At 40.3% G+C, this 26,963-nt stretch overlaps 1 protein-coding gene across 1 annotated transcript; it reads left to right on the top strand.

Moving 5' to 3' along the window:
- Positions 1-3,967: 3,967 nt before the first annotated feature.
- Positions 3,968-26,025, top strand: npy2rl (neuropeptide Y receptor Y2, like). Its single transcript, XM_038732912.1, has 5 exons — positions 3,968-4,237; positions 5,639-5,771; positions 16,445-16,610; positions 22,348-22,501; positions 23,800-26,025. Exons 1-5 carry the CDS (start codon positions 4,049-4,051, stop codon positions 24,379-24,381), a joined length of 1,224 nt encoding a protein of 407 aa, XP_038588840.1. The 5' UTR covers positions 3,968-4,048; the 3' UTR covers positions 24,382-26,025.
- The last annotated feature ends 938 nt before the right edge of the window (positions 26,026-26,963 follow it).

The raw sequence follows: 26,963 nt of genomic DNA, 5'->3' as shown, positions 1-26,963 counted from the left end.
CACAAGCTCAAACTTAATTTGATTAAGGTCTCCGTAACAGCATCCCATGAGTGTTTGTCACAACAAGAAATAAGTTAAAAGTTGACAGCTCACACTGTAGCAGGAAAACCGAGTTTGTTAGACTGTTCCCTGGTGCAGATGCAAGATTTTAATATCTGCAGCCAAAAAGGAAAAGACAGATACAGACTTTGATGCTGTTTGTACCCTGACTTTAACACGTGGCTTTCTTTAGTCTAGAGGGTATTTTGGAGGAAACGAAGCAGCTGACATGTGATGGCCACAGGGACATGACATGCCATAACCACTAACCATGTCATCTCACGCATGGTCTTGAATTAGTCACCATTTTTTCTGTGTTAAAACAGGGGATGATTTAGTACTATATGCGGCAGTGAGGAAGGAGGCAGTATTTGGGTGGTGTTTCTTTAAAAAATTGCTGAGTTTTTAGGTCAGCAGTCATGTGGAGCAGGGAGCAGGTGTCAGCTTTTTACAAATGATGCTGCCTAATTTTGGAAGTAAACTCATCACATCATCACAGCATTTACTGAGAGAAGCTTCAGGTCTGGCGGCAGTTGCAAACGACACCTCGATAAATCTACACTTTATTTTGTGATTATACTTTGATGCTAAATTTGTCAGCAGCACCAGTCTGTGAACATACAACTGTCATCAGACATTCATCTGAGGCAACATAAAAAATATTTTTATGATATATAAATGTGATATATTAAACAATAAAAAAACATGTTTTTTTTCCCTCTCTTATTGTCCCAGAGGGCACCAGCAGGCTCCATTTACATGTTAAAGTCCCACTTGAGTCTTGATGTTGAGCAGAATTGATTTCCGTTTGAATGGAAATGTAAATTGAAAACATGAAATCACAAGGAGAGTGACCTTTCACCTCTCAATTCCTGTCACCCTCTCTCTGTTCATTGAGGTGCAAATGTGGAAAAGATGGTGTGACATAAAAACCTCAGTCCAGTTGTGAGGTGAGTTTGCAGAATACTGTCTCGCTGCGTCGTGGAGTTTTTTGGCGTGTGTGAGCTGGCGCCGTCACTGATCCTGTCAGCGCTGGGCAAGAGAAGGAGGGAGCTGAACGCCCTCAGGCAACTTGCTCAGTGAATCAGCTCACTGGAGTGTGTGTATGTGTGTGTGTGTTTATTCTCACGAGTTTGTCTTGTATTTGCGGTGTATGGATTGTTTGCAAGTGCATTCACTTTCCCTGTTGGTGTTTGTAGGCGTGTGTCTACGTGTTAGTATTCCTGTGCTAATATCTGAGTGTGTGTGCGTTGAAGTATCCCCTGAAGCCAGTTGACTTGCCTACATCTCAGAGCTGTGAAATGGAGAGTTCACAGCTGTGTGTGTGTGTGTGTGTGTGTGTGAAGAAGCTATGACTCAGCTGGTGTGACATTCTCCCACCTGTGAACCACAGAGTTTAAGTGCGACTCCACTGTGATGTACAGCTCGATATTCGGACCGAGAACATATCAACAAAAAACGGTATACCCTTTTCCAAGATGGCGACCTTTTATATCAATAAAAGTAGCTCCACAAGTACAGAAAAATGTCCTCATAATTGTAAAAAACAAAACAACAAAAAACGAATCTAGTGCAAAAATGATTTTTGTCTTGATCTGACTGAACTGTTTTTAGACTATGTATTTATGTGTCTGTGTGAATAGAAATGGGTGTTGTTTTCGCATAACACATTTTCTTGTGGTAGTTGAATTAGACAGTTTTAGTTAGTACAGTTATCTGTTTCGTCATGTGGTTTGTGGTTACATATATTTAAATTAGATTTGGCAGACTAATTGCTGGACCTCAGACGTTCACTGTGCTCACATGGTCTGAATCAATCTAAGCTTACAAAAGGTTTTCTTTTAGATTCTGCACGAATATTTGCAGCCTGAGGGTGTGAGGCCATTGGGAGCTGCCCAGTACAACCACCATCTGCTGCTCTGCTTCACCCGGGCTAAAGGGCTAAAGGATTCACTGTGTTGCTCAAGGGCATCTTGAGAACACTGTTGTTGTTTTTTATAGTTGTCTGGGTATTTTTTATTTATTTATGTGATCTGCTTTATTCAGTCTTTTTTGGAGATTCTTGTTGTGTTAAATGCACAGCAGAGATCTGATTGCAACACTACGATGGAAAATAACACATTACATAGTAGGGCTGAACTACTAACATCAAAATGGCCATTTTAAAGAGTGTGATTTTCATAACTTCGGAGGCACAATGTTAATTAAAAGCAATGTTAATTAAAAGCTGTCGCTGCTAATTTGACCGACACTACTGACATTTGGTGTTACTTAGCAACAAAAAAGAAATCTTGGGCACTCTCTGAATGCTGCCTTTGACTGTTTAGTTCACTATAGAGTCATGAGTCTGTGACAGGACTTTAAGTGTTACATAAGTCACATGACGTTTAACGCGCGTTAAACATTGTGAAATAATTGTAGATTGGTTAGGTTTAGGCAACAAAACTACTGGGTTAGGTTAAGGAAAAGATCGTGGTTTGGGTTAAAATATATACATTAGTAAGTACTCTACAAAATGTTATTTAAGCTAAAACACCTTTTTACTTTCTTCCACACAGGAGTCAAAGTTCTGTCTCCTGAGTGACCTTAGTTTGCTTGACTCATCCACCCCCCCCACCACCTCCTTACACAGACTTTATCTCTCTACATCACCTGACCTCCTCTACCAGTGGAGATCGGGCCTAACAATAAATATAAATATGGGTTGTTATAAGCTGCTGCATAATCAACCTACACGGCTGCTTTTCTGGTGATGACAGGCTGCTGGTTTCAGTTGTTCTATAGGAAAGTTTACTGACCTCTGACAGACACCAATCAATTGCATTAGTCTCTCAGATTGCATTCATGTACAAACAGTATACATTTGTGATTGGTTAAGCGTGATCACAGGGCTAGAGTTCAAGTCATAGAAAAAAAATTTAATTTAAATGACAATCGCAATATTTGTCAGAGATATTTTTCCTCAAATCCTTCAATCGACAATGCATTACCAAAGCAGATTCGACAATGAAATGTTGTCCAGAGTTGTTTGGTGTGTTTACATGCATTGTAGATTATCTGATGATCTACTTTTGGCAGTAATCTGATCTCATTTATACACATAATCCGGGTTTCTTTCCAGGTTAAGGGATTAAGTGTAATCCAGTGACACTGGTACATGTCTGGTTGAGTGACCTGATTATTTGGCCACAAAAAAGCCTCGCCTCGTTTGTATGTGTGTGTGTGTGTAAAAACTCCCGGGACAGGGAAAGCTAATCATGATGAAAAGAAAGATATGTAGTATGTTGTCAATTTGGGGATTATCAACTTTAAAACCAAAACTGCTCCTCCTCCTCTTGAAAGGGAGGTTTATTGACGGTGTCAGGCAGAAACTGGCTACTGGCCAAAACGTGGTGTAATCAGTCTCACATAACATAATTTCCAGCTTTAGCCCAGTTACCCAAGGTAATCTGCTGTTTGTATGAATGGAAAGTCCCACACAGGTTTATAAAAGCTCTGAAACAAGCGGAATGATGTCCTTCCTGGCAAAATTATTTTCTTTAAGACAAAGTTAGACACTAGCTGGTGAACATAAAGTTGTGGGTGGAGACCAAACCAGAGCTAAAAGGATAATCAATACTGGACTTACATTCATCAGGTGGACACAAAGACCACTTCAGCGGGATGCTGCTGTTGTTCTGTGGCTGCTGCATGAATAAATCGGCAACTGTTTGCTAACATGTTAGCCACTGAAGCTTTATAAGGTGATACGTTTTGTGTGTTGTGTGGACCAAAAAATAAACAAATGCAGCTTTGATGAGTTTAGCTCAAAGAATGAAACCTGCCACCTCCTCACTTCTTCAAATTGCCCTTACTGTTTCGATGCCTCCCATTGTTGTTGCCTGTTATTTACCTGTGTGTCCGTGTTTCTTTGTCATCCCACAGGGTATGTGTGTGTCTGAGTGTGGGAGTGAGTGACTGAGTGTGTGTCTCTAAAATGTCGCGGTTGGCTGGACACATATGATCGGACATGGAGGCCGTCGGTGCAGTCAACGGCACACAGGATGATCTCCGCCTCCGGCCCTTGCCTGACGATGACCCTGGCAACCTCGATTACCATGACTACGGCCCAAATGCCGGTGCTAACCCCCCGGCATTTCCCACAGTGTTTGAGGGGGTGAATTTTCCAGAGGACCCCATTAAACTGCTGAGTGTACAGGTAGAGGAGTCATATTCCCACATAAACATAATGACAAAGACTGATTGGATGAAAGTGATTATACGTATCAATAAAAGCCAAAGCTCTTATGTATGCATCACTTATGATGGGTGATCTTTATGTTGTGGGGAATTTAGGGACACTGATTGTAGTCACAGTGTTTGTAGTCACAGTGTTTGTATGTTATGCTGAGCATAATGTGCATTTCTATAACATTATTTCCATTAACACCACCACAAAAAGTTAGACTTTCATGGGCTGTGATAACAGCTTACATTAATGTGTATAAAACATGTTTTATTGATAGATAACACTCATTTTCACTCAGGAGTCTCATATCCTTAAACTATTTTTCCAAATTCATTACAAAGCTGTAGCTATCACAAATAATTAATTTGACTTAATTTGATCAAATCTGATTGTTTGAGTTTGATCATAAAGTTCACAAAGTTGGAGCAATGATTGATTTTGTTTCTGTCTTACTTTCTTTTTTTTTCTGTCTTAATTTCTAAAAAACAACTTGCCCTGTGTTACATATTTTGTTGAGCTGTGTACTTACATTATCCCAAATATTTCCAACAATGTTAAATGTTAAAGAGATATTTTATACAAGCTAACTTCTGCAAAAGCTGATTTCTGCAGGATTCGTGATTTTCATCAATGAAAAGCAGCTGCTATGCTATTATCTGCTATATAATAATTGGTCTTTTGTTATTGTTTTGATGTGACAATCCTCTTGTGGCAGAAATTGCAGTATGTGCAAATACGCTGCTGTTAAAGAAACTCAACATTATTTCACAACATAAGCCACACTGAACCACTATTTTATAACCTTTATTTTAGCAGGATAAGTTCTTGCCATGAGTGTCTCTCTACAGGGTCTGTCTGTTGGTCTTTCATTTCAGTCTTTTGGCTGAAATAGTTTAACAATGAATTGCCACAAACTTTTATGTACACATTCATTCATTCCCAGATTCCCTACTTATTTTGATTAACCCCTAATGTTTCCTATAGCATTTGTGGTTTTGAGACATTCATGATTTTGATTTTGATTTTGAAATGTCTCAATGACTGTCAAGGATAAGATCCAATAAATCTTAATCCTTTGCCTTTTTATCTAACGCCATCATCAGGTGAATATTTCCTCTTGTCCAATACTTTTGGTTAAACTACATTCCATTCCCATCAGCCTCAGCTTGTCCTCGGTCTTAATCCTGCCTATAAAGCTCTGATTTGTTATTTGTGTGTCGAACCATGGGAAACAGCCACACACGTGCACACCAGACCTATTTGAATCACAGGAAAAAAACTCAGACATGTGGGTTGTAGTGTCTACTGAGCCGTTGCTGCAAATAGCCATCTCTGACAGATGTTTGTTGTTGTTGTTGTTGTTGTTTGCAGGTGGTGTTGATTTTGGCCTACAGCACCATAATCGTACTTGGGGTTCTGGGTAATTCTCTGGTTATCTACGTCATCTACCGCTTCAAGACTCTCCGCACCGTCACCAACTTCTTCATCGCCAACCTGGCTGTTGGTATGTTTGCGCAGATACACACACACACACACACACACACACACACACACACACACACACACGCGCACACAAACAGGTCACCATCTTTGGTTGTCAGAGAGGATTTCCTGGCTATGCTGAGTCTGACAGGCATCAAATCAGAAACAACACCGAGCTGCTGTGTGTGTGCGTGCCCTCTGTAGGTCGTCCGATGATGACTCAGACATGTGTCAGCTGTTATATGCTATTTGTCTCTGATGTCTGGGATTTGTCTGCGGCTGCTGTGTGGGAGGGAGACAGACGGAAAGATAAAATCAAACATGTATTCGTCGTGTGTTTGACATTTACACAACACCAACGCCGTTTTTACGGAAATGTGAAATATAAAATGTGATTGTGTTAGTGTTTAAATAGATTTGTACGGAGGACAGAACAGAAACATTCTTAGAAAAACTCCCAGAGGCACAGAAGAATATTTTAGGAGTTTGTAAAAACATTAACCCTATGTTTCCATTTTTATTTGATAACAATCATGATACATAATTTTTCTCTGAGCCAAATACAATTTTTAATGGGAGAAAGAGAGGAGAACGAGAAAGGAAATGCAAAGATCAACAGACTTTTACTCAATACATCTTTACAATATCACATTAAACTGGTCATGATATTTAACTCATGAAGGCTTTCCCATTGGCTATTCTGAATACTAGATGTAAAGTAGCTCTTTTTGCCACTTTGGAAGTGATGCAAAAAAAAAAATTATTTAAAGAGACGTGTTGGTATCAAGGACTCCTGTCTCACATCAAATATGATTTGAATACCCAGTTAACAAGACCAGAGGCCACAGCCATCACTTAACTAACCATCTCTCAGTGACATAAATAATGTTTTCTCAGAGTAACAGGCTCGACACATGGCTTGGTGATGTCATCTCTGTTCTATTAATTTCTGAGTGTGAAGAGGCGATGTTCACAAGTCCCCCGCCTGTGAACTAACACATGATGCTCAATTGTGAAATTTCATGCTGAAGCATGATTAACCATACTTTTAATAACTGGATCTCTATTTTTTTTATGTACTGTAAGTACAAAAGAAAATCAATTTAAAGTCACGAGGTATTTTTGGCCACTATACAGGAAAGACAGACATGAAACAGCGAAAGACAGATGGGACACCAGGACGCTCCCAAAGTCAGTTTTTTGATTCCTAAAACATCATAAATTGACTCACTTTCTAATTAAAATTGTTAGAAGTACAAAGTAAAAAAATTTAAACATGAAGAAAACAAATATGTACCATGAATAAATGAGTAAACACATTCAGATAAATGCATGAATTAACATGAAAACAACTAAACAAGGCAAAAGGCTGAATTAATAAGCACCACATCAGCACACAAGCAAATAAATATGACACGTGAACGTAATAATGTAGTGCAGGGCTGTCAGACAGCTTTTCAGGCCTGAAGATGAACGATAATACATTTTATTCATAATGCACACATTAGGGAAAGAAAATGAAATGACTAACAAGTAAACCAACAGGTGGGTTGGAGGGTGATTTGTGCCTCCAAGATGTAGCAGCGAGAGATGTCAGCACCATGGAGAGCAACAGGCTGAGAGGGAGGCTTCAGGACCATGGACAGTGACTGTTCATCCTGTTTCAGGAACATTTGCTGAAAACTGCAGTGAACAACTGTTTACTGAGCCTTGTTTAAAAATTAAACTACATATTGTGAGCTGTTTTTAAAGATTGACATCTTCAGTAGGAACCAATTGGCTTGCAGCTGAGAGCTGCAGGAAGTCAGACAGTATTTAGAGCTGGACTCGTCATTTCATGGGATTTGTTGACAAAAAAGAAAACTATGTATAACTTTGTAACTCCAGTCAGACAGCAGACAATACACAGTAAAACAAAAGCAATCATAGAATGGTAGAAATAAACTATAATAAATGGAGCAGTGCTGAGGAAGAATTAGAGTTTAAGAGTCTGATGGCTTGGGTGGAAAGGCTGCTCTGCAGTCTGGTGGTGCAGCAGTTGAATCTTCTGGCCCTCTTTCCTGAAGGCAGCAGGGTGAACAGGCTGTGGCTGGGGTAGGTACTGTCCTTTAGTATCCTTTGGGCTCTGCGTATCCACCCCACCTCACCGATGTCCCTTATGCTCAGGAGATGGGAACCAGTCTCAGCAGTTTTAATTATCTGCTGCAGAGCCCTCCAGTGCCGGGCAGTGCACAGTTGGAAATGTTTCCAGTCAGGATGCTTTCTATCGCTCCTCTGTAAAAATCAACAAGAACTTGGCACAGGAATTTGGCCTTCTTAAGCCTATTCAAGAAATACAACCATTTCTGAGCTTTCTTCGCCAGCTTGGACGTGAAACAACCATGTCAGGTTCTCTGTAATGCTGATTGCCAGGAACCTCAAACTGTTCACCTGCTCCACCTCAGCTCCACTGATATAAACAGGAGTGTGTGTCTTTATCTCCCTCCTAAAATCAGCTCCTTCTTTCTGTTGACACTGAGCAGCAGGTTGTTCTCTGAGCACCACTCTGCAAGATCCTCAACTAGAGGGAAAGAAAACAGCTTTCATAATTAAGAGATATACTATAGTTTTTTGTCATCTGATGAGGGAGGTGGAGGTAAGTTAAAGAGCAACATAACATCCCATTTTAGCTTGCACACAGCTCTCCTAATCAGGAGCCCCAGCAATTTACAACTACTGTGCTGACAGGAGGGCATCTTCTGCAAGACAACATCACAGATTACATACAAAGAAATGTCACTCATGCTCAAAAATCATTCTTCAAAAGGGTTAGGAGTTTTCTGTGGGAGAAAATATTCAGAGTTTTCTGAGTTTGCCTTTATTGGCAAGGCTATAGAAACATGTTCTCTTTACACAATCTCTTTAATCATCTTTAACAGAATTTCTTTAATCATCTTTAACAGAATCTCTTTAATCGTGACTTCTTAACTGACATGCCCTCCGGTTTCAGCTGAGCGGAGGTCAGTTGGTCCAGGAGGAATTCAAATTAAAATGTTCCCTCCTGGTGTATTTGTTCCCTTGTCTCGCCTCTCCAGCTGTCCCAAAAATAAGAAACACATAAACAAATAAGTTAATGAAGTAGTCGAGGTATATAATGAGAAGGAGTGTAGAGTGTCACGTCTTCGCTTGTATGTGTGTGTTTAGCTTTGTGTGATGTGCACTAACATCATTATTGAGCCTGGAGTGTTGTTCTTAAAAGTGTAAAGAAAATTTGATGCAAAGTAAAACTTACTGCAGGCTATCATTAATACACACACACACACACACACACACACGATTGCTTGTGTCCTCAAAAAACATTATTAACCTCTTTTTGCCTTTTTCCCTGAGTTTTACAAGTTTTGGTATGAAATATGAAATCATGAGAGCTCAATTAACGTTTCTGTTTATTAATTTGTAAATTAATGTCTACATGCATTAAAATGTGTGAGTGCTGACATGGTCATCGAGCATCGATATTAGGAGATTGTGTAAAAATGTTTTTAAAATTCTTACTTTCTACAATATCTGCACATGGAATCTATGAGATGGTTATAGTTAGGGAGAGATCTTGCTAATTTGATGTTAATTTGAAAGACTAAATATTAATTGCAGGTCTGCGGCCAGACACTGCCACCAAACACCCTTACTTTCTGCCTCACTATAACTTCCTGTGTTGGCACTAAATGTTGCCGACGTTATTCCTAGGGATACAGAGATAGGTCCAGGACATTTTTAGCTTAGCCTAGACTGGAAGCCTAGGGAGAAACTGCTATTAAAAGTCCATTCAAAGTGAAAACAACAATTCCCAAAGCATGTTATATTATGCATTATGTAGAACATAACACATAAGGGTTTTGGCTGTGCAATATAAACAAAATCAATCAATAATTCCTTGATAAGAAAAACAAACAAACAAACAAAAAAAAATATATAATATGATAACATTTCTTTATAATGTTCTAATAAACCATTCCAACATGGAAACAAAAGCTTTTTGTTAACCAGTGATGTCCACTTTCCAGAATAGACATGGTGGGGCTGGTTGAGTTGGCTAAATACACAGCATGCTATTGTTTTGCTATCAGAAATCAGATAGTTAGACGGGAAAAAACAGCCCTATATTTGAGGAAACTTTTTTGAGTCAGCAGTGTTTCAGAGTGTTTGTGTCCACATGATGAATGTAATGTCTCTCTCTCCTAAGAATAATATCTGGCTCATTAGCTACTAAATATTAAACTATGTTCACCAGCTAGTCTCTAACTACGGAGTTGCAGTTTGGAGCTGAGCAGGTAGTGGACACTTCCAGGCTAGCTAGCTAGCTAAGTTTGTGTTTAAGGCATCGACAGACACCCGTAAAGCCCCTAACCCTAACCATCACAGGCATTTGTGCCTAAACCTAAGTCAGTGACTTTATGCATGTTGACCGGCACCTTGCAACGCACTATCAAACACTGAAGGGTACCTTTTGCGTAAAATAAATACTCTTGTCACGCTGTCTCAAAGCGTTGGTAATTGACACACTGAGATGAAAACGTGTTGGCAATTCTCCTGTCACTATGAACAATATCTTTCACAATACACATAGATTTTCATGTTATCCATTGTCATTGTAAAAATATGAATTAGTGCAGCTTTAAGTAAATGATCTTGTGAATTTTTTTGTAGTATTTCACAAAGAGCATATGAAAACATGATCAAGCAAAAGAGACACAATGTGGATCACTCTGCGGCAGGTAAAAACTGTTGCCGCAGTATGTGAGAGAACAGTGACGGCGGGGAGTGAAAAGTGTTTTGGAAGTGTAGCAGAAAATAACAACCTCCTTTAGAGACATATCATTTACTTTTATGTATTCATGAGAGAAAAGCAGTACGGAGAGAGGAAGAGGTATAGTCAGAGAGACAGACAGAGAGAAAACATTTAAAGAGGAGAATGAACCATCTGAAAGCAAGACACTGAACTAAACCTAGAAAAAAATACTGAATGTAAAATTAATCTCCTATGAAACTACTTGTCCTTCTGGGATTAATTTGTTTGAAATGCTGTGGAGGATGAATTTCATGTTGTATTTCCAATGCACAGTGACCTACAGAGTCCCACACTTGATTGAAACAGTTCAGTTAAAGAATCCTGATTATTTGATTTGAATGTCTGAGTAGATTTCTACTTTAACAAGATTTCTTGAAAATGCATGCCAGCTAAGACAAGCTTCCAAGTATCCTTTATACTTGGAAGCTTACTCACTTCCAAGTCATTACATGCGGATGCATGGTCAAGAGCCCTTACCGTCAGTTTGTAATGTACTGGGAAACCCCTTTGCGTCAAAGTTCAATGCACTGAGGGAATCCCAATGGTGTCATTTTTGACAGATAAAAGCTGATTTACGATATAATTAAACAGAGAAGTCTGGAGGAAGGAGCTGGCTGGGTTCGATGGGTGGGCCAGAAACCGGACTTTCAGCCGGGAGACCAGTGTTGCCTGTGTGAAAGAAACAAATCAACATTGATTGTTTTTAGTGAAGTTACATAAGTTACGTTATGTACTTTTAACCCTAATCATGACCTTTTACTGAAACTAACCAAGTACTTTTGGTGCCAAAACAAATATTTCACAACGTTAACCACGTGCTGTTTGACCAAGTGACAAGCTGGGAGTGAGAATGTGTTGTGAATATCCTCACTGGAGGGTGAGGTGAAAAGGCTGCAATTTTAGTCTCTCCCTGGCTGCACCCCAACTGTTTTCTTCATCTCTTACCAAGAACTCTGTGTCTGAAGTCTCAATGTGTTGAACGGTACAAATGGGGATTTTAAAGAACCATTTCCCCTTGAAACATTCATGGTTTTGCATTTGGTTTTTGCACAAAAAGAATTAGAAAAGCAGTGTAAAGAACATTGTACGTTTCAGAAAGTTACAAATATTGTGTAGTATACCAATGCAGACTGTATTCCAGATATTTCCTTTTACATTTAAAGGTAATTAAAGGGAGCATGTAGCTTTGGAATTTTTACAAATGTAAATGTAGGGTTTGAAAGATCATTTAGTTGGCAGATTTCTTTAATATATTGTGTTTTGTCAATGTGATAAAAACTGTTTTGAACAATTGAATTAAGAGATTTAGAGTGCCGCTGGGAGAAATATCAATAGCAGGAGAAAGGACAGAGCAGAGAGAAAGAGAGAGCAGCAGTGTAACTGATGTGATGTGAAATGTGCAGAAAGGTAGAACGACGGCAGCCAGAAAGTTGTCGGTTCAATTCCCCTGAAACAAAGAAGCGGTGGGCAGGAGAGCAGACAGTTTGTGATAAACAAACAGAAAACTGGGAGAGCGAACGCTTCACTGCCTCGCCCACAGGCTCGTCTGCTCACTCTCTCTTTCATGATTTCAGTCTGTCTCTGTTTGTGCTTTTCGCATTTTGTCTTAATGGGAACATGGCAATTGTATTATTGGACAACACAGATGATATTCTGCTGTTTATACACCCTGGAAGTGTGATTTCTAGGGCGATCGATGTGCATGTCATTAAAAGCTGTGGTTGGCAATTTATTTCCTAAGCATTTTTATTTTAGTTGCTGAAATTCTCTTTACATGCTGACAGCAATCAATACATCAAATTCTCTGAAAACAAATATCCAGTGTATGTGACCGTCACAGGACTGTAAGAAGCACAGCCAATCGTTTCATTAAATGAGTGTTAAGAGATTTATTCCACAACTGAGGGGCAATTGAGATGAGGGAGATTTAGGAACTGTTACTGGAAGGACCCTGCTAGAGGATCTCAAGAAGCGATTAGGCTCAGAGGGAGTTAGCAGATCACAGCCGTTAGCCATGCAGTGTTGGTCATTGAACGTGATCTGGAGATTTCATCCAATATCAATGTTCTTGTCTGGTGATGTGGTAGATCAGATTCACTGAAGCAGGGCATGGCTACAAGGTGTGGCTTTGTGGTCATAGAACTGGCAGATCAGATTTCACTCATAAATGATTTTCGTAGTTGTACTTTGTAATGGTTTAGGGACACACTAATGAACTACCCTTTTTTGTCGTTTAGTTTAAGTATTTGTTGTGAGCTTGTCCTTGTGGGTACTGCTAATATCAGAAAGGCTCTTCTCAAATATTCTAATCTTTGTGGCCAATCATTTCTCCAAAATATTTTTTTCTTTTTGCATTTTTGAAAAATGAATAGGATGGTAAAATGTTCATAATGAATGTATTTGTAAGTTATTGTTTATTTACAACACACTTAAAGTATCGGTTGTTATGCTTCTTATAACGCAACTCAAAATACTTGGTAAGCTTGGGGAAAGGTCGCAGTCTGTTAAAAATATAACAAAAAGTCAACTGTGACTTGAGACGGGACTCAATATTTAACCAAACAATTTGTTTCCTCAAATATTTAGTTGTAAATTAACTTCAATTTGAGGAGACAGCAATGCCATGGTGTAATGAGCTGGCTCATTTTTGCATTTCTGAGAAACAACAATATCTCTCAATCTTACTGCTCCCTCTTCTCTATATATCTATATTTCTGTCTCTGCTCTTCTTGGTCTCTTGTTTCTTTCTCTTTTCTCTGCTGCCCTCCGCCCTCGCTCTGTCTCTCTCTGTTACTCTGTCTCTGCCCTGAAGGTTCACAGGAAGCAGAAGGCCAAATTTTGTGAAACAAAAAGAGAGGAGGAGGGTGGACATCAGGCTCAGTAAGACCCTTACACTGATTTTTTTTTTTTGTCTAACCCAATTCGGCACGATGCCCTTATCACAGATTAAACATCCCAAACTGACATGGGCAGAGAGGGTTGCAAACTTGCCCCGCCCCCCTCCACGTCTGTGCCTTCAGTGTCCTCAGACCATTGACTTAATATTGGGATGACATCATGCAGATGAAAGATGTTAAAAATATCAAAACTCACAACACAAAGAGTAGTAATTGACCTTGTTTGCTTTTAGATTTGTCCTGTTTTACAGACATCTATGTCAGAATGCTTTTTGGGCCGCAGGGTATTTTGACCACTGGGACAAAATGGCAGTAAAGCTGACTTGCTGCGCTTGTTTAGTTCTCTAAATACATCCATTGCTCTGACGTGTTCAAGTTTAAAAAATAGCATATGGAATTTACTTTTCTTATTAATCATTTTTGTTGTCTACAGTCTTGTTGTTCCTCACGACACTGAAATACAGGTAACAGCAACAAAAAAAAAGGACAAATTACACTGACATCTGATTGTATTGTCAGTCACTGTTAACCATGACACGCCAAGCCTATCTTAAATTTCTGTGTCTAATGTACATGTTAGTAGTGTTTGTCACATTTGAGGAACAACATACAAGCATCAATAAAGGGAGATCAACCATAGTACTAGTATAAGCTAGTCTAGGAGCCTCAGTAGGATAAATACCTGGTGGAAGCAAAAGAGTTAGCAAATAGTGCAATCAAGATGGGCAAACTGTAAGGAGATAGAAGAAGAAGACAGGAAGTGCATTTTAGACGTTAGGGGTTAGGGGACATGTTTACTGACGAGATGAGTTAGAGAGGGACGCCCCTGCTCTGGTCATCTGGTCTCACAGATGAGAACAGCCGGGACTGAGATTGCTTTTTTTGTAGGGATGGCAGAGCCAGGCAAAGGAGCGCAGAGGAACGTAAGCTTGTATTATGGAGTTTAGGTAGATGGGTGCAGACCCAATGTCACTCTGTATGCAAGCATTTGTGACTTGCATTTGATTCGGAAGGCCACGGGTAGATTTGTGGGGTGACATGAGTCTTTTTGGGTTGATCAAAAACCAGATGTGCCACCATGTTCTGGACCATTTGTAGGGGTTTCACCACACAAGCTTGCTAGAGAAATTAGAAATTACTATAGTTTTGTTTACTTTATAAATGGTCAGAGGAGTAGTACAAAGGCTGGGACAAGTTCTTGAGGGATAAAAGTTTTTGCACCATTCCTCTGGGGTTGAAGCTTTTTTTTATTTGCTCATTGAAATTTCTCATATCATATCATATTATTTCTATGTAGTAAACTTTAACGATTGGTAAATTCAGTCAGCATTCTTTCAGTTTGAAATGAATAATCTGACAGATGTTCAGCTACAGATGTTGATTGACACTCAGCAGCAGCAGATGTTGACGCTCACGCGTACAGAGGCAGATCTGACTAAAATGACGATGTGACCCGCTGTAAGTTGGCCGCTCTCTGAGCAGATGCCTCCCTCAATGGATCTGACGCTCACCAGTTGTTTTGATTCTGCGTGTATGCTCCTGCAGCTCAGTGATACATACAGCTGCTTCATCTGCCGACATTGACATCTAAATGCATTCAATTTTACCACAGTACAAAAGGAACTCTGGTTAAAGTGGATAAAGAACAATAAAGCACTCGGGACTATATTGCAGACCGTTTATATAAGATTTAAGGTGGGGTCCTTCTGGCTGTTCCAAAGTCAAGGCTTGAATCTTAACGTGCCTTTTGCCATCAGGGCCCCTTGGCACTGAAACTATCTGCCTGAGGCGATATGGCTTGCAGAATCAGTTTCAAATCTCTTCTTAAAACTTTTTTTTATAGACTTGCTTTTATGTGATGTATTGTTTTTATTGGTATATATATTCATTTTTAGTGACTTTTTTATTATTTTACCTCTTAACAGTCTTATCTTTAATCATCATTTGACTTCTCTCTAAATTTTTTGTGTCTTTTGTCTTCGTGTTTTTATTTTTCCTCTTATCTTGCTTTTGTTTGTCTGTCTATTGTCATATTGCCTTCTGGGTATCCTGCTTTTACTTTGCTTTGTCAAAGCACTTTGTAAACTCTTTTTTTAAAGGTGCTATATAAATAAAGATATTTTTATTATATGGCAATGTCCTTTATGCAAATATATTCAGATGCATACTATTGAACAAGTGCTGTGCTGTCACTCTGTGGTGTTTGGATTTTCTTCACCTCCTCCTTCAGTTCGTCAATTCCTGCTTGTTAGCAGGTTAGAGCCAGCATGAAAGTGACATCCCTGAACAACACAAAAACAGCCGAGACACATACGGCCTGATGTCTGTTCAATTATGTGTGATTGAGGAAAAAATAAAGATCCCAAGGAGAGATGTGGTGTTTTGGCTGTTGTAGGATCAAGGATGTTAATCCTCATTCCTTCAGTTGTATCTTCATTTACACGCTAAAATTCACTTTAAATACAGCTTAGAAAAGTTTGGTGGACAGGATCAACAATCAGCCAATGAATTTAACAGTCAAAGATCTTTCACCAGAAATATTAAGTGATGAGCAAAGTGGTTGGTCAGTAAGGTGTGATTGATGAAAACACAGTTTTCAGACAGTCTGGGGTATTTTTTTTTCTTTTGGCTGAGATGGAAAGCTCAATGTAGTGATAAAGTGAAGATGTGATTGAAAGCTTCTCCTTACCTCCTCCTGCAGTGTAGAAGCAGCATCCGTAGTTTTTTATCATCACACACTGTTCCCAAAACACTTTGCAGTACGTGCATTCAGAAAAGACAATCATAAAATAAATATTATATGTGGTAGGAAACAGCAATGCTCAAGTCCAAGCAAGACGTCAACGCCAAACAGCAATGAGCACTTTGTATCAAATCCATAATCCCTAAAATGTTAAATTGTTCAAATATATCAGAATCATATTTTCAGTAACTTTTCCTGAGTGAAACTTCTGTCTTCTTCCTCTCCAGCCGACCTGCTGGTGAACACGCTGTGCCTCCCCTTCACCCTCGTCTACACGCTGCAGGGAGAGTGGAAGTTTGGCAGCACCCTCTGCTTCATGCTGCCCTACGCCCAGGGACTCGCCGTGCACGTCTCCACGGTGACGCTCAATGTCATCGCCCTGGACCGCCACAGGTGGGTGGAGCTTAAAGCAGGGAGGTGACTGCGATTGTTGGGAAGCTGTGATCAGTGCTTATGGTCTGCTTAAATTTGTCCATTTATGTAGCAGTCATACATAGTTACATTGAGGCCTCATAACCACAGTCAATGAGACATCCTTGTATTACATTGTCATATCTTCTTTGGTCTGTGTTAATGTTGGTAAATGAGGAGGTCAACTTTAAAGTGTAACACACACCGACCGGTCAATTGATGCCAGTAGCACCAACAAAACATGTCTTACAGACATTAGAAAAGGTACAATAACTACAATCTGGGAGTGAATATGATCAACATGAATGAATGTAGAATATTCCTTGAAAATGGCACTAGGCAATGTTGGGTGGTCCCTCACTTTGGTCCAGATTGAAATATCTCAACAAAGCATGGTCAAGAGCCATTGGCGCCCCTTAGCGCCATTTTTGTATGCTTAAGGTAGGTGTAGGATATTTAACAGAGAAGTCCGATAAAGGAGGTGGTTGGGGTGGAAGGTACGTCAGAAATTGGACCTTCAACCAGGAGACCAGTGTTCGTGTCCTGTGTTAAACAAAAATTCACCACTGAATGTTTTTATTTAACTTACGTGGGTTACTTGCGTAAGTTTAGCAAGTAACGTAACTTTACTTAAGAAATTTTAACCCAAACCATTATCTTGTCCTAAACCTAACCAAGTAGTTTTGGTGCCTAAACCTAACCAAAATGCGACGTTTTATAGTATATTTAAGTATAACCAGATGTTGCATATTTATTGTTGCTAAATTGACTCTACATGTCTAAAAAACAATGCTAAAGGTGTAGCCAGTGCGTTAAAAACCGTCTATATGTGACAAGTTGGGAGTGAGAATGTGTTGTCTGACATGCTAAACTAAGATGGTGAACATGGTAAACATTTTACCAGTTAAACATTAACATTAGCATTGTTATGGTGAGCATGTTGGTATGGTGACATTGCATTTAACTCAAACCACAGTTGTGTCTGAGTACAGCCTCACAGACTATATGCTCTGTAATTTCTCTGTATTTGTATAGCGCCTTTCTAGTGTTTGCGGCCACTCAAAGCACTTTTACACTACATCGCATGCACCCATTAAGCCTAAGTGCTCAAACGGAAACTAACATTCACACACATTCATACACCAGGGGAACATCCATAGGAGGCAATTCGGGGTTCAGTATCTTGCCCAAGGACACTTAGACATGCAGCCGTGAGGAGCCGGGGATTGGGCAACGGGGAACTCTCTCTACATACTGAGCCACAACCGCCGCACAGAGCTGCTTTCATGGCTGCAGTCTTGTTCCAAGTTTCAGTTAATTTCAGTACATGTGAATAGCAACTTATAGAGACTTGAAATTTGCTTGTTGTAGCTAATCCATCCCAGTCAGCCTTTATAGTGCATCTATGGAAATGTAAATGCATGGAGAAAGGAAGTTACACAAGGTCAAAAGGTTTCAGTTTAATTCCATCAGCAGGAGTAAGAACATTTACCTGCTCGCTCACTGTGTGCTGCCGTCCTCTAAGTGACACAATGCAAAATACAAAAGTGAAAAGTGACATTTTAACCTTAATACAGCTGCTCTCAGGAAAAGAGGATTAGAATTGAGATTGACATGCAAATGGAGCCCACTCTGATGGTCCCACTGCACTATTAACAGCACAATTGGGTTTTGGCAGTTTAAGTGTAGGTGTTAACAGCAGCAGTGCAGCAATGTTTGGATGAACAATGGCTCATTTACATAATTTCAACCTCTGTAACCCTGCAGACCAGATTTTAAAGCTGCTGGACCTGAATAGAGAGGACATTAATGAACTGCACTGGGAGGTGTGCTTATACATGCTTCGGAGATTAAATATCCACTAGGGCTGACCTCCAATAGTCGAAGATTCGATGCTTCGATGGGCGGAGCCGGATTCGACTGTCAATCTTACAGTCAAAGCTTTGCAGTGAAACGAGGATCATGCCATTTTGGCGATATGGGGGTGCTCAACGTCTGATTTTACATAGAACTACTAGTTACTAGTTTTCTAACCCTGGGTCATCAGTGTGCATGTCTAGGCGTAGCGTGTGTGTGGTGGCGGAAGAGGAACACTTGCTGAAGAGACGGAGCCCCAGCTTCACTGGTGTTGTGCAGAGTTGTCCGCACATCGCGGGAGAGAGAAAAGGGTCTTGAAAAAGCCAAAAGCGGAGCTACCGAGTGCAACCACAAATGAGGACAGAAGCAGGAAAGATGAGTCTGTCTTACTATGGCCCATTGTCCTGGAATGAATTCCAGTCTAAGCTTAAGATTGGCATGCCAATTTCTTTAGCTGCTTTTTGTTTTTACATTTTTTGATTAGTTGTAGTTACATCTCTACATTTTATCTTTTAATTTACTTAATTCAAATACGGCAATACGGACTTTCAGCTCCCTCTAAAGATTTTCTATTGGGTTCAGGTCTGGAGACTGGCTAGGCCCCTCTAGGACTTTGAGATGCTTCTTACAGAGCCACTCCTTAGTTGTCCTGGCTGTGTTTTGGGTCGTTGTCATGCTGGAAGACCCAGCCACGACCCATCTTCAATGCTCTTACTGAGGGAAGGAGGTTGTTGGCCAAGATCTTGCGATACATGGCCCCATCCATCCTTCCCTCAATATGGTGCAGTCGTCCTGTCCACTTTGCAGAAAAGCATCCCTAAAGAATGATGTTTCCACCTCCATGCTTCACAGTTGGGATGGTGTTCTTGAGATTGTACTCATCCTTCTTCCTCCAAACATGGCGAGTGGAGTTTAGACCATAAAGCTCTAATTTTGTCTCATCAGACCACATGACCTTCTCCCATTCTTCCTCTGGATCGTCCAGATGGTCACTGGCAAACTTCTGACGGGGCTGGCTTGAGCAGGGGGACCTTGCGCGCGTAGCAGGATTTTAATCCATGACGGCGTAGTGTGTTACTAATGGTTTTCTATGAGACTATGGTCCCAGCTCTCTTCAGGTCATTGAACAGGTCCTGCCGTGTAGTTCTGGGCTGAACCCTCACCTTCCTCATGATCACTGATGCCCCACGAGGTGAGATCTTGCATGGAGCCCCAGACCGAGGGAGATTGACTGTCATCTTGAACTTCTTCCATTTTCTAATAATTGCAGTTGTTACCTTCTCACCATGCTGCTTGCCTATTGTCCTGTAGCTCATCCCAGCCTTGTGCAGGTCTACAATTTTATCCCTGATGTCCTGACACAGCTCTATGGTCTTGGCCATTGTGGAGAGGTTGGAGTCTGTTTGATTGAGTGTGTGGACAGGTGTCTTTTATACAGGTAACGAGTTCAAACAGGTGCAGTTAATACAGGTAATGAATGGAGAACAGGAGCGTTTCTAAAATAAGAACTAACAGGTCTGTGAGAGCTGGAATTCTTACTGGTTGGTAGGTGATCATATACTACTTTGATTTTCTGGATTTTTGTTTTAGATTCCGTCTCTCACAGTTGAAGTGTACCTATGATAAAAATTATAGACCTCTACATGCTTTGTATGTAGGAAAACCTGCAAAATCAGCAGTGTATCAAATACTTGTTCTCCCCACTATATATATATATATTCATATTCTTGTATTGTATTTCGTAATGTATTGTATTTCAACTTATGGGGAAAAAAATGTTGTTTTACTTATGCTATACAGGACTGCCTTGCAGAAGAGACTCTCAATGGGACTTTCCTGTTAAAATAAAGGTTAAATCTAGAATTTAAATAATGTTCTTATAAAGCAGCAAACTTTAAACACTAATTTTGTTAACATATCGGGTCCTTTGAGATGTTGTTTGTAGTCTTTTGTCTCCACCTGCCCAGGAACTGCAGATGGAACTCAGGTACAATTGAATCCCTCAGTGTTTGAAAAGGATGTTTTGTCGTTCCTGACAAATAAATTCAAAAACATTTCAAGATTAAGGCATTTGAGTATTGTGTTGCATTATGGGAGAATGGTGTCCATCAGCACAGGAAAACATGGTTAACTTTAGCAAGTTTTGGAATAAGCTCAAAAACTGGCACAGTGCAAGTTTACTTCTATTTAATGAAATAGTTCAACATATTGAGAAATACACTTATTTGCTTTGTTGCCAAGAGTTACAGTAGATGTGAGCTTGTTGTTTGCTTATGCTTTTTCTGTGTGTGTACATTGAGGGCATTGCAAGACCTATGTCAAATATGTATATACTGTACATACCTGGCCATTAAAAGTGATTCTGCTTCTGATTGGTGCAGCTTCAAAAATGAATCTGACTTAAACTGAATGCGCAAAAATGTCATTGAATGTAATCTGGGGTTCCATCAATGTTCTGGTGAGAACCAAGTAGATTGGTACACACAGAATGCTGCTATTTAATCATCAGCTGATATTTAACATAACAAGCTACAATGTTCTCTGCCTATATATATATATATATATATATATATATATATATATAGTATCACACAAACAGATATATGCCACAAGATACTGTATGCACATAACTGCACTAAAACTCAACCTACTACAAATTAAGACAAACAAACTTGAGAAAAGAAAAGTTAGAATCCTACTTTTAAAGAGGTTACATTTCCTTGCAGGTCTCTGCATCAGCAGGGGCTATAAAAGCTAAAAGCAGCTTTGCCAGCTTCTGATCCAATCTGCACAACTATGAACAGGCTGTTGCCAGAAGACCACAGAGACCCACTTGGCTCATTACTAGCAAGCAAAAATGAAGCACATTGTGCTGCCAGGCCATTTACAGCTCTGTAGCTGAATCTTTAAGTCAACTGTAATGCTTATTGGAGGCCGCAACAAGAAACCTGAGAACCATTATAATGAGTTCACTTTTTCTTCTGCACTGAATGAGCTGCAGCCAAGAATTGTTACTTTTGGAAGACAGAAAATGTGATTATTGAAGTTCGGTTGTACTTGTAATTAAAAAACTGAAATGAAGAAAAGTTTTTTGTGTGTGTTTATTTGTTTTGTTTTTCATCATCAGTATTATTGTCATCTATGCTAGTGATGGATGGTTATGTTTGTCCATTAATTGGTGGGTCCACCACTTTGGGCCTGACTGAAAGATCTCAGGAACTATTGGTCCTATATTAACATTTAGCATGTTAACAAGCTTAACATGGTAGATCACTATTTTATCACACTGTTCTAGGTTCCGTATATGTTTCCTTTTTCCCTCCCACTCCTATCTTTTCCAAACCTCTGCGCTCTGTTTCTCCTTTGTCTTCCTTTCTGTCTCTTTTCCCTATTCTTTCCTCTTTCAATCTATCCTTCATTCTTTCTTACAACATTATCTTATCACTCAACACCAAAACCAAAATCTTTTATCTTCACTTGTGATGTGAATGTGATCACATTTCACTGCATACTTGTTTAGTTTTATTTTATTTAACCATCATGTAACAAGGAAGTCTCGTGAGATACATTATTTCTTGCCTGACCAAAATGGCAGCCTAAAACACTGTAGAGTACATAGTATACAGAATCGCAAAATACATTTACAAGAATCAGAATGCAAGAGTTGAACCTGTATATCTCCATTGTTGTAGTACTTTCTCTAAAGTAAAAGTGTTTCGTCCATGACTGTAGACTGGTGCTTTTCAGTCATTATTAATCAAAACAATTGTTCCCTGATCTTTTAAAAATAAAAAGGTGAATCTGCTATGTACAGTTGCGTAATGGTGGGGTGTGTGTGTGTGTGTGTGTGTGTGTGTTTCAGGTGTATTGTGTACCACCTGGAGACCAGGATGCGTAAAGATGTGTGTTTTGGGGTGATAGCTTTGACCTGGGTGCTGAGCGCTGTGCTCGCCAGCCCTCTGGCCATCTTCAGAGAGTACGGCTCCTTCACCCTGGAGCCTGGACACACCATCCAGGTACACACACACACACACACCTGTAACACTTGTGCAGATCAGTGCCCTCGTTTCCCTTCTCATCCAGCTCTTTGATCCTTCTGCTTGTTCCCCACCGACTCCCTTCCACCACTTCCTCTCACATCCCTCACTTTCCCTCCTCTCTTTCCCCTCTCCATGTCTTTCATCTCTCCCTCCATCCATCCTGTCCTCCTCTCACTTTCATCGTTCACTCCGCCTCACAGACCATAAACCCCGCTTTCTCTGTCTCCTCAATGTCGCCACCTTTTCCCATTTTGTCATCCCTTTTTGAACTCTTTAAAATTCAAGTTCAGTGCAATCATCATATTTTCCCGTTTGCTGAACACATCATTATACTTTCCTTCATTTCCATCTTGACCAGATGCTCATTTTTATATTTGTCATGTTAATTCACATCCAACTTTCATTTCACCATCTAAATGCAGCTGAAGCAGCTGAATTTTTTCACATTTCTTCCTCAATATGCTTGCATCTTGGAAGTATTGGTTTTTATCATGTACCTATTTACCATTTGGTTTTTTTAAAAAATTTTTTTTGCTCTGCTACTTTGATGACCCAATTGCCCACATGCATTATTTTAATCTTGAATTAAATCCAATTTAATGTAATATATTCTAATCGAATCTACACTTCTTCATCTAATAAAAAAATATATAATTTAAGTTGTCAAATCCAAACTAATAAAGATCAGATTTTATAACATACACTCAAATAATCAAATTCAATTCAATTGAGTCTAATGTAATCTAAACACTATAAACTAAACTAAACATAATTGAAATAAAATCCAATCAAATCTAAACTGCACAAAATTGAACTGAAACAAATTCAGTTTTTATAACATCTCAGCTACACGTAAACTCAGATAAGCTAATGCCATCTTAACTACACTGAACACTGTTGTTTTTGACCCCATTTATCAAGATCTGAGACTTTCTCTATGTAGAAAAAACTCCTATTTCTCTCAAATATTGTTCACAAATCTGTCAAATCTGTAGTTCGGCAGTAATGGAGCAACATTAGCATTCATTTGTCTTGTGTCTGTGTCCACCTGTTGAATCTCAGTCCAATATTCACTCTCTTTTAGCTCTGTTTTAGGTCTCCACCAGCTCCTTAGGAAAGTATCCAGCTCTTTAGCTGCTAAATTCTCCACTATGATCACCAGCTATCTCCGACTGTGTTTGCCTGCTGTTTGCGGCTGAGCAGGTTGTGTATAACTATAACCAAACTGATCTAATATGATCTGAATATATCTTCTGTCCTGTCCTGGCTTCCAGGTGTGTACAGAGAAGTGGCCTGGTAAAAACACAGACGGCACCGTCTACAGCATCTCCATGTTGATCCTGCAGTACTTCCTGCCGCTGTCCATCATCTCTTTTGCCTATGCCCGCATCTGGTCCAAACTGCGCGGCCATGTCAGCCCAGCAGATACCGTTGGCAGCAGCAGTGCCGGCTCTGAGCGCCACCGCCGGCGCCGCAAAACCACCAAGATGCTGGTGACCATGGTGGTGGTGTTCGCTGTCAGCTGGCTGCCCTTCCATGCCTTCCAGCTGGCCACGGACATCGACAGCACTGTGCTGGACATGCGCGACTTCCGCCTGCTCTACACCGTCTTCCATGTGGTCGCCATGTGCTCCACCTTCGCCAACCCACTGCTGTATGGCTGGATGAACCGCAATTACCGCGCTGCCTTCCTTGCCGTCTTCAAGTGCAGCAGGGGAGGGGAGAGGGGGAGGAGTGGCCGCCTGGACAGCATTCACCCCGTTGGAGGAGGCGGAGGAGGAGGAGGGAGGGCGAAGAAGATAGTGCTTGAAACGCAAGATGTGGTGTCCACCCACTTGAACGCCACTGACGTTTGAGAGCCTGCGGGAGGTGTAAATGAAGAGGGCGATGGAGGAGAAGGGGTAGAGATGACAGAGGAGCAGGCAGGAAGGAAAAGCGAATCATTGTCAGGAAATCTTTTGTCCCCCAAAAGACAATAGAAGTGAGACAAAAACGAGATTCCTCATAGAGACAGAAAGATAGATAAAGATGTGAGAGAAAATAGAAATGACAGAGTGAGAGGAAGACAGCGGAGGATTAACGAGTTTTTGGAATCCCAAAATAGAGGAGGGGGCATCAACGAGCAGGGATTAGAAGAAGAAGAATGACAGGAGAGAGGAAGAATAGCTGCTGAATGACTCAAGGTCTCCTCGACCAATTGAGGCGCTGTCACTTTGGGGACGCGAACTCATCATGAGGAAAGCCCCGAGCACTTTGAGGACCTTTTAGGGGGAATTTGTTCAATTCAGCTTTGTATGAAGGATTTGTGACACTGTCAAAGTGAAGAAGTTTGTTCCAAAAAGAGACCAAGAATATGCCCACATAAAAAGAAGTTGCTTTGATTTTCCATTGACAAAATATCAGAGACATGAGGGCTTTCCTCCGCACAGATGGAAAAAACAGATTCTACAATAACCTTGGACTTTAATGCAAATCTTGTCAAAATAGGGCTTTACTCCATCTTCATTCCACATGTAAAGCATTTAGCTGGTACATTTAACCCCGAATGGCTTACAAGGGGCACAAGGATGCGTAAGCAGGTTGCAGGGATTGAACCTGAGAAATTTCGGCAGCAGCGTTCTTTATTGAAAAGGATGTGAGCTGACTGTTCACATGTTTTAAGCGTACGGAATCGGAGGCTGCTGGGAACCGTGCAAACAGATTTTGTCAGGTGAAAGAAACAAGAAGAAGAAAATCGCAGATTTTTTAGTTCAGATGGCACCGAGGAGGACGGGGATGCATGATGCAAGCTTTGTGAAATCTCAGACATTGTTACGTAATCAAAATGTGTGGTTTACTGTGTAGGTGTGTAAAACAGAAAATACAGAGGTGGACCATTTGAGACAGACAGGGGAAAGAGTGGTCAAAATGCAAATTATTTGGATTCAAAGGGCGATGCTTTGTTTTTTCTTTCCCTTGGTAGATGAAGGACAGAATGGGGAGCAAAAAATGAGAGATGAGGGCAGAAGGGAAAAAGCAATGAGAGGATGAGGAGGAGTGAAATGTGGGATAATGAGGCCAAAAAAACACCCCAAAACGGATGAGAGATATCAGACAGGCCACAATTTAGTGTGACACAGCAGAGAAAAGATCTTTTCTTACAAGCAGACAAATGAATGTTTCAGAAAAGAAATTTTTCTGTGTTCAATTTTTCTTTTTTGTTCATTTTGGCAGGTGTTTTTCGGCATGTGTCAGGTTCAGCTGCGAATTCACATCTTTCAGCATGTTCAAGCCACACAAGGACAAAGTTGTTATTTTAAACTTGAACTGATAATAACCTGATTTAGTCAAGTGGTGATTTGTTAAATGTGGGCGCCTGCATGGTTGGCTGACTCGCACGCATTTTGAGTTCTAATGTAAGCTCCAATGTAAGCTTCATTACAGACGTTAAGCAGCCCCAGATAAAAAAAGATAATTAAAATATAATTGTTCACACTGAAATAAAGCTCATTTCATGGATACATAATTGTTTTATTAATGTTTTTAGAGACTTTGGTACTGAGAGATTAATTTCAAGTAGTCTCCAAAAGTGAATATTTTTCTTTAGGAGCATGGCGTTTCACATTCATACAGCTGTTCATATTCACACCTGGTGACCATAGGGCTTCTAAGGCTTGTGCCTTGCCCTCTCAGGCAACTCTGACTTACTCATAGAAAAAAGGCTTGCAGATGCAAAACGGCTCTAGAGAGCATAATCAGCATAACATACAATGTATGTAATACTAGAGACTTATAAGAGTACTCCTCTGAAGTATTACATTCCTATAACATTGTCTGATCGAGAGGTTTCTTATACCTTCCTTGTCAAAACCTGGTGGCTACAATACCCACAATGCAACTCAACGACCAATGGTTTGGTCGGAGATTCAGTTGTGTTATGCCAGTAGCATCTAACGTAGCCTCGAGCTGGTAGCCTCAAGTAGAGAGGAAGAGCAGACTACAGAGTCTGGTAAGCTCACTTCTTTCTAACTCCACACCAACATATATTTTTCACATTCAAACTGACCCTGACTCAAGGGACATCACTTGAGTCAGCTCTCTCTCTGGAGACACTCTTTACACAACTTTTTTGTCACATATGCGGTTGTGCTCAGTTAGCTTACCCTTGAAAATTCAGACAGAGAGACAAACAGCAATGGCCAATCAGAGGGATGGAAAGGGATGACATCAAAACGAGAAATAACAGGGATGAATTCACCTGGCTGTGTACAACGGCAAACATCTGCCAATCAAAGGGTAAGATTAGGTCATGGGTATAAATGTCTGAAGATTCCCAGCCATCCATGTCATGGTTGTGCAAGGTGGGTTAAAGATGTTTCGCCTCTTATCCAACAGGCTTCTTCAGCTCTGACTGACTGGCAGGGAGTCCAAGCTATTTGACCTTTGTGGGGTTGTTACC

This window comes from Micropterus salmoides, unplaced genomic scaffold, assembly GCF_014851395.1.
Source record: "Micropterus salmoides isolate LMB-PRFRI ecotype aquatic unplaced genomic scaffold, ASM1485139v1 Ms_hic_scaffold_2, whole genome shotgun sequence".
Classification (NCBI taxonomy): Eukaryota; Metazoa; Chordata; class Actinopteri; order Centrarchiformes; family Centrarchidae; genus Micropterus; species Micropterus salmoides.
This window is presented reverse-complemented; position numbering and strand designations above follow the sequence as displayed.

Excerpts from the sequence above, each read along its gene's own strand:
- npy2rl (XM_038732912.1), top strand. The coding sequence starts at position 4,049 with ATGGAGGCCGTCGGTGCAGTCAACGGCACACAGGATGATCTCCGCCTC. Across the intron at positions 5,772-16,444 it reads CATCGCCAACCTGGCTGTTG|CCGACCTGCTGGTGAACACG; the intron begins GTATGTTTGCGC and ends CTTCCTCTCCAG. Across the intron at positions 16,611-22,347 it reads ATCGCCCTGGACCGCCACAG|GTGTATTGTGTACCACCTGG; the intron begins GTGGGTGGAGCT and ends TGTGTGTTTCAG.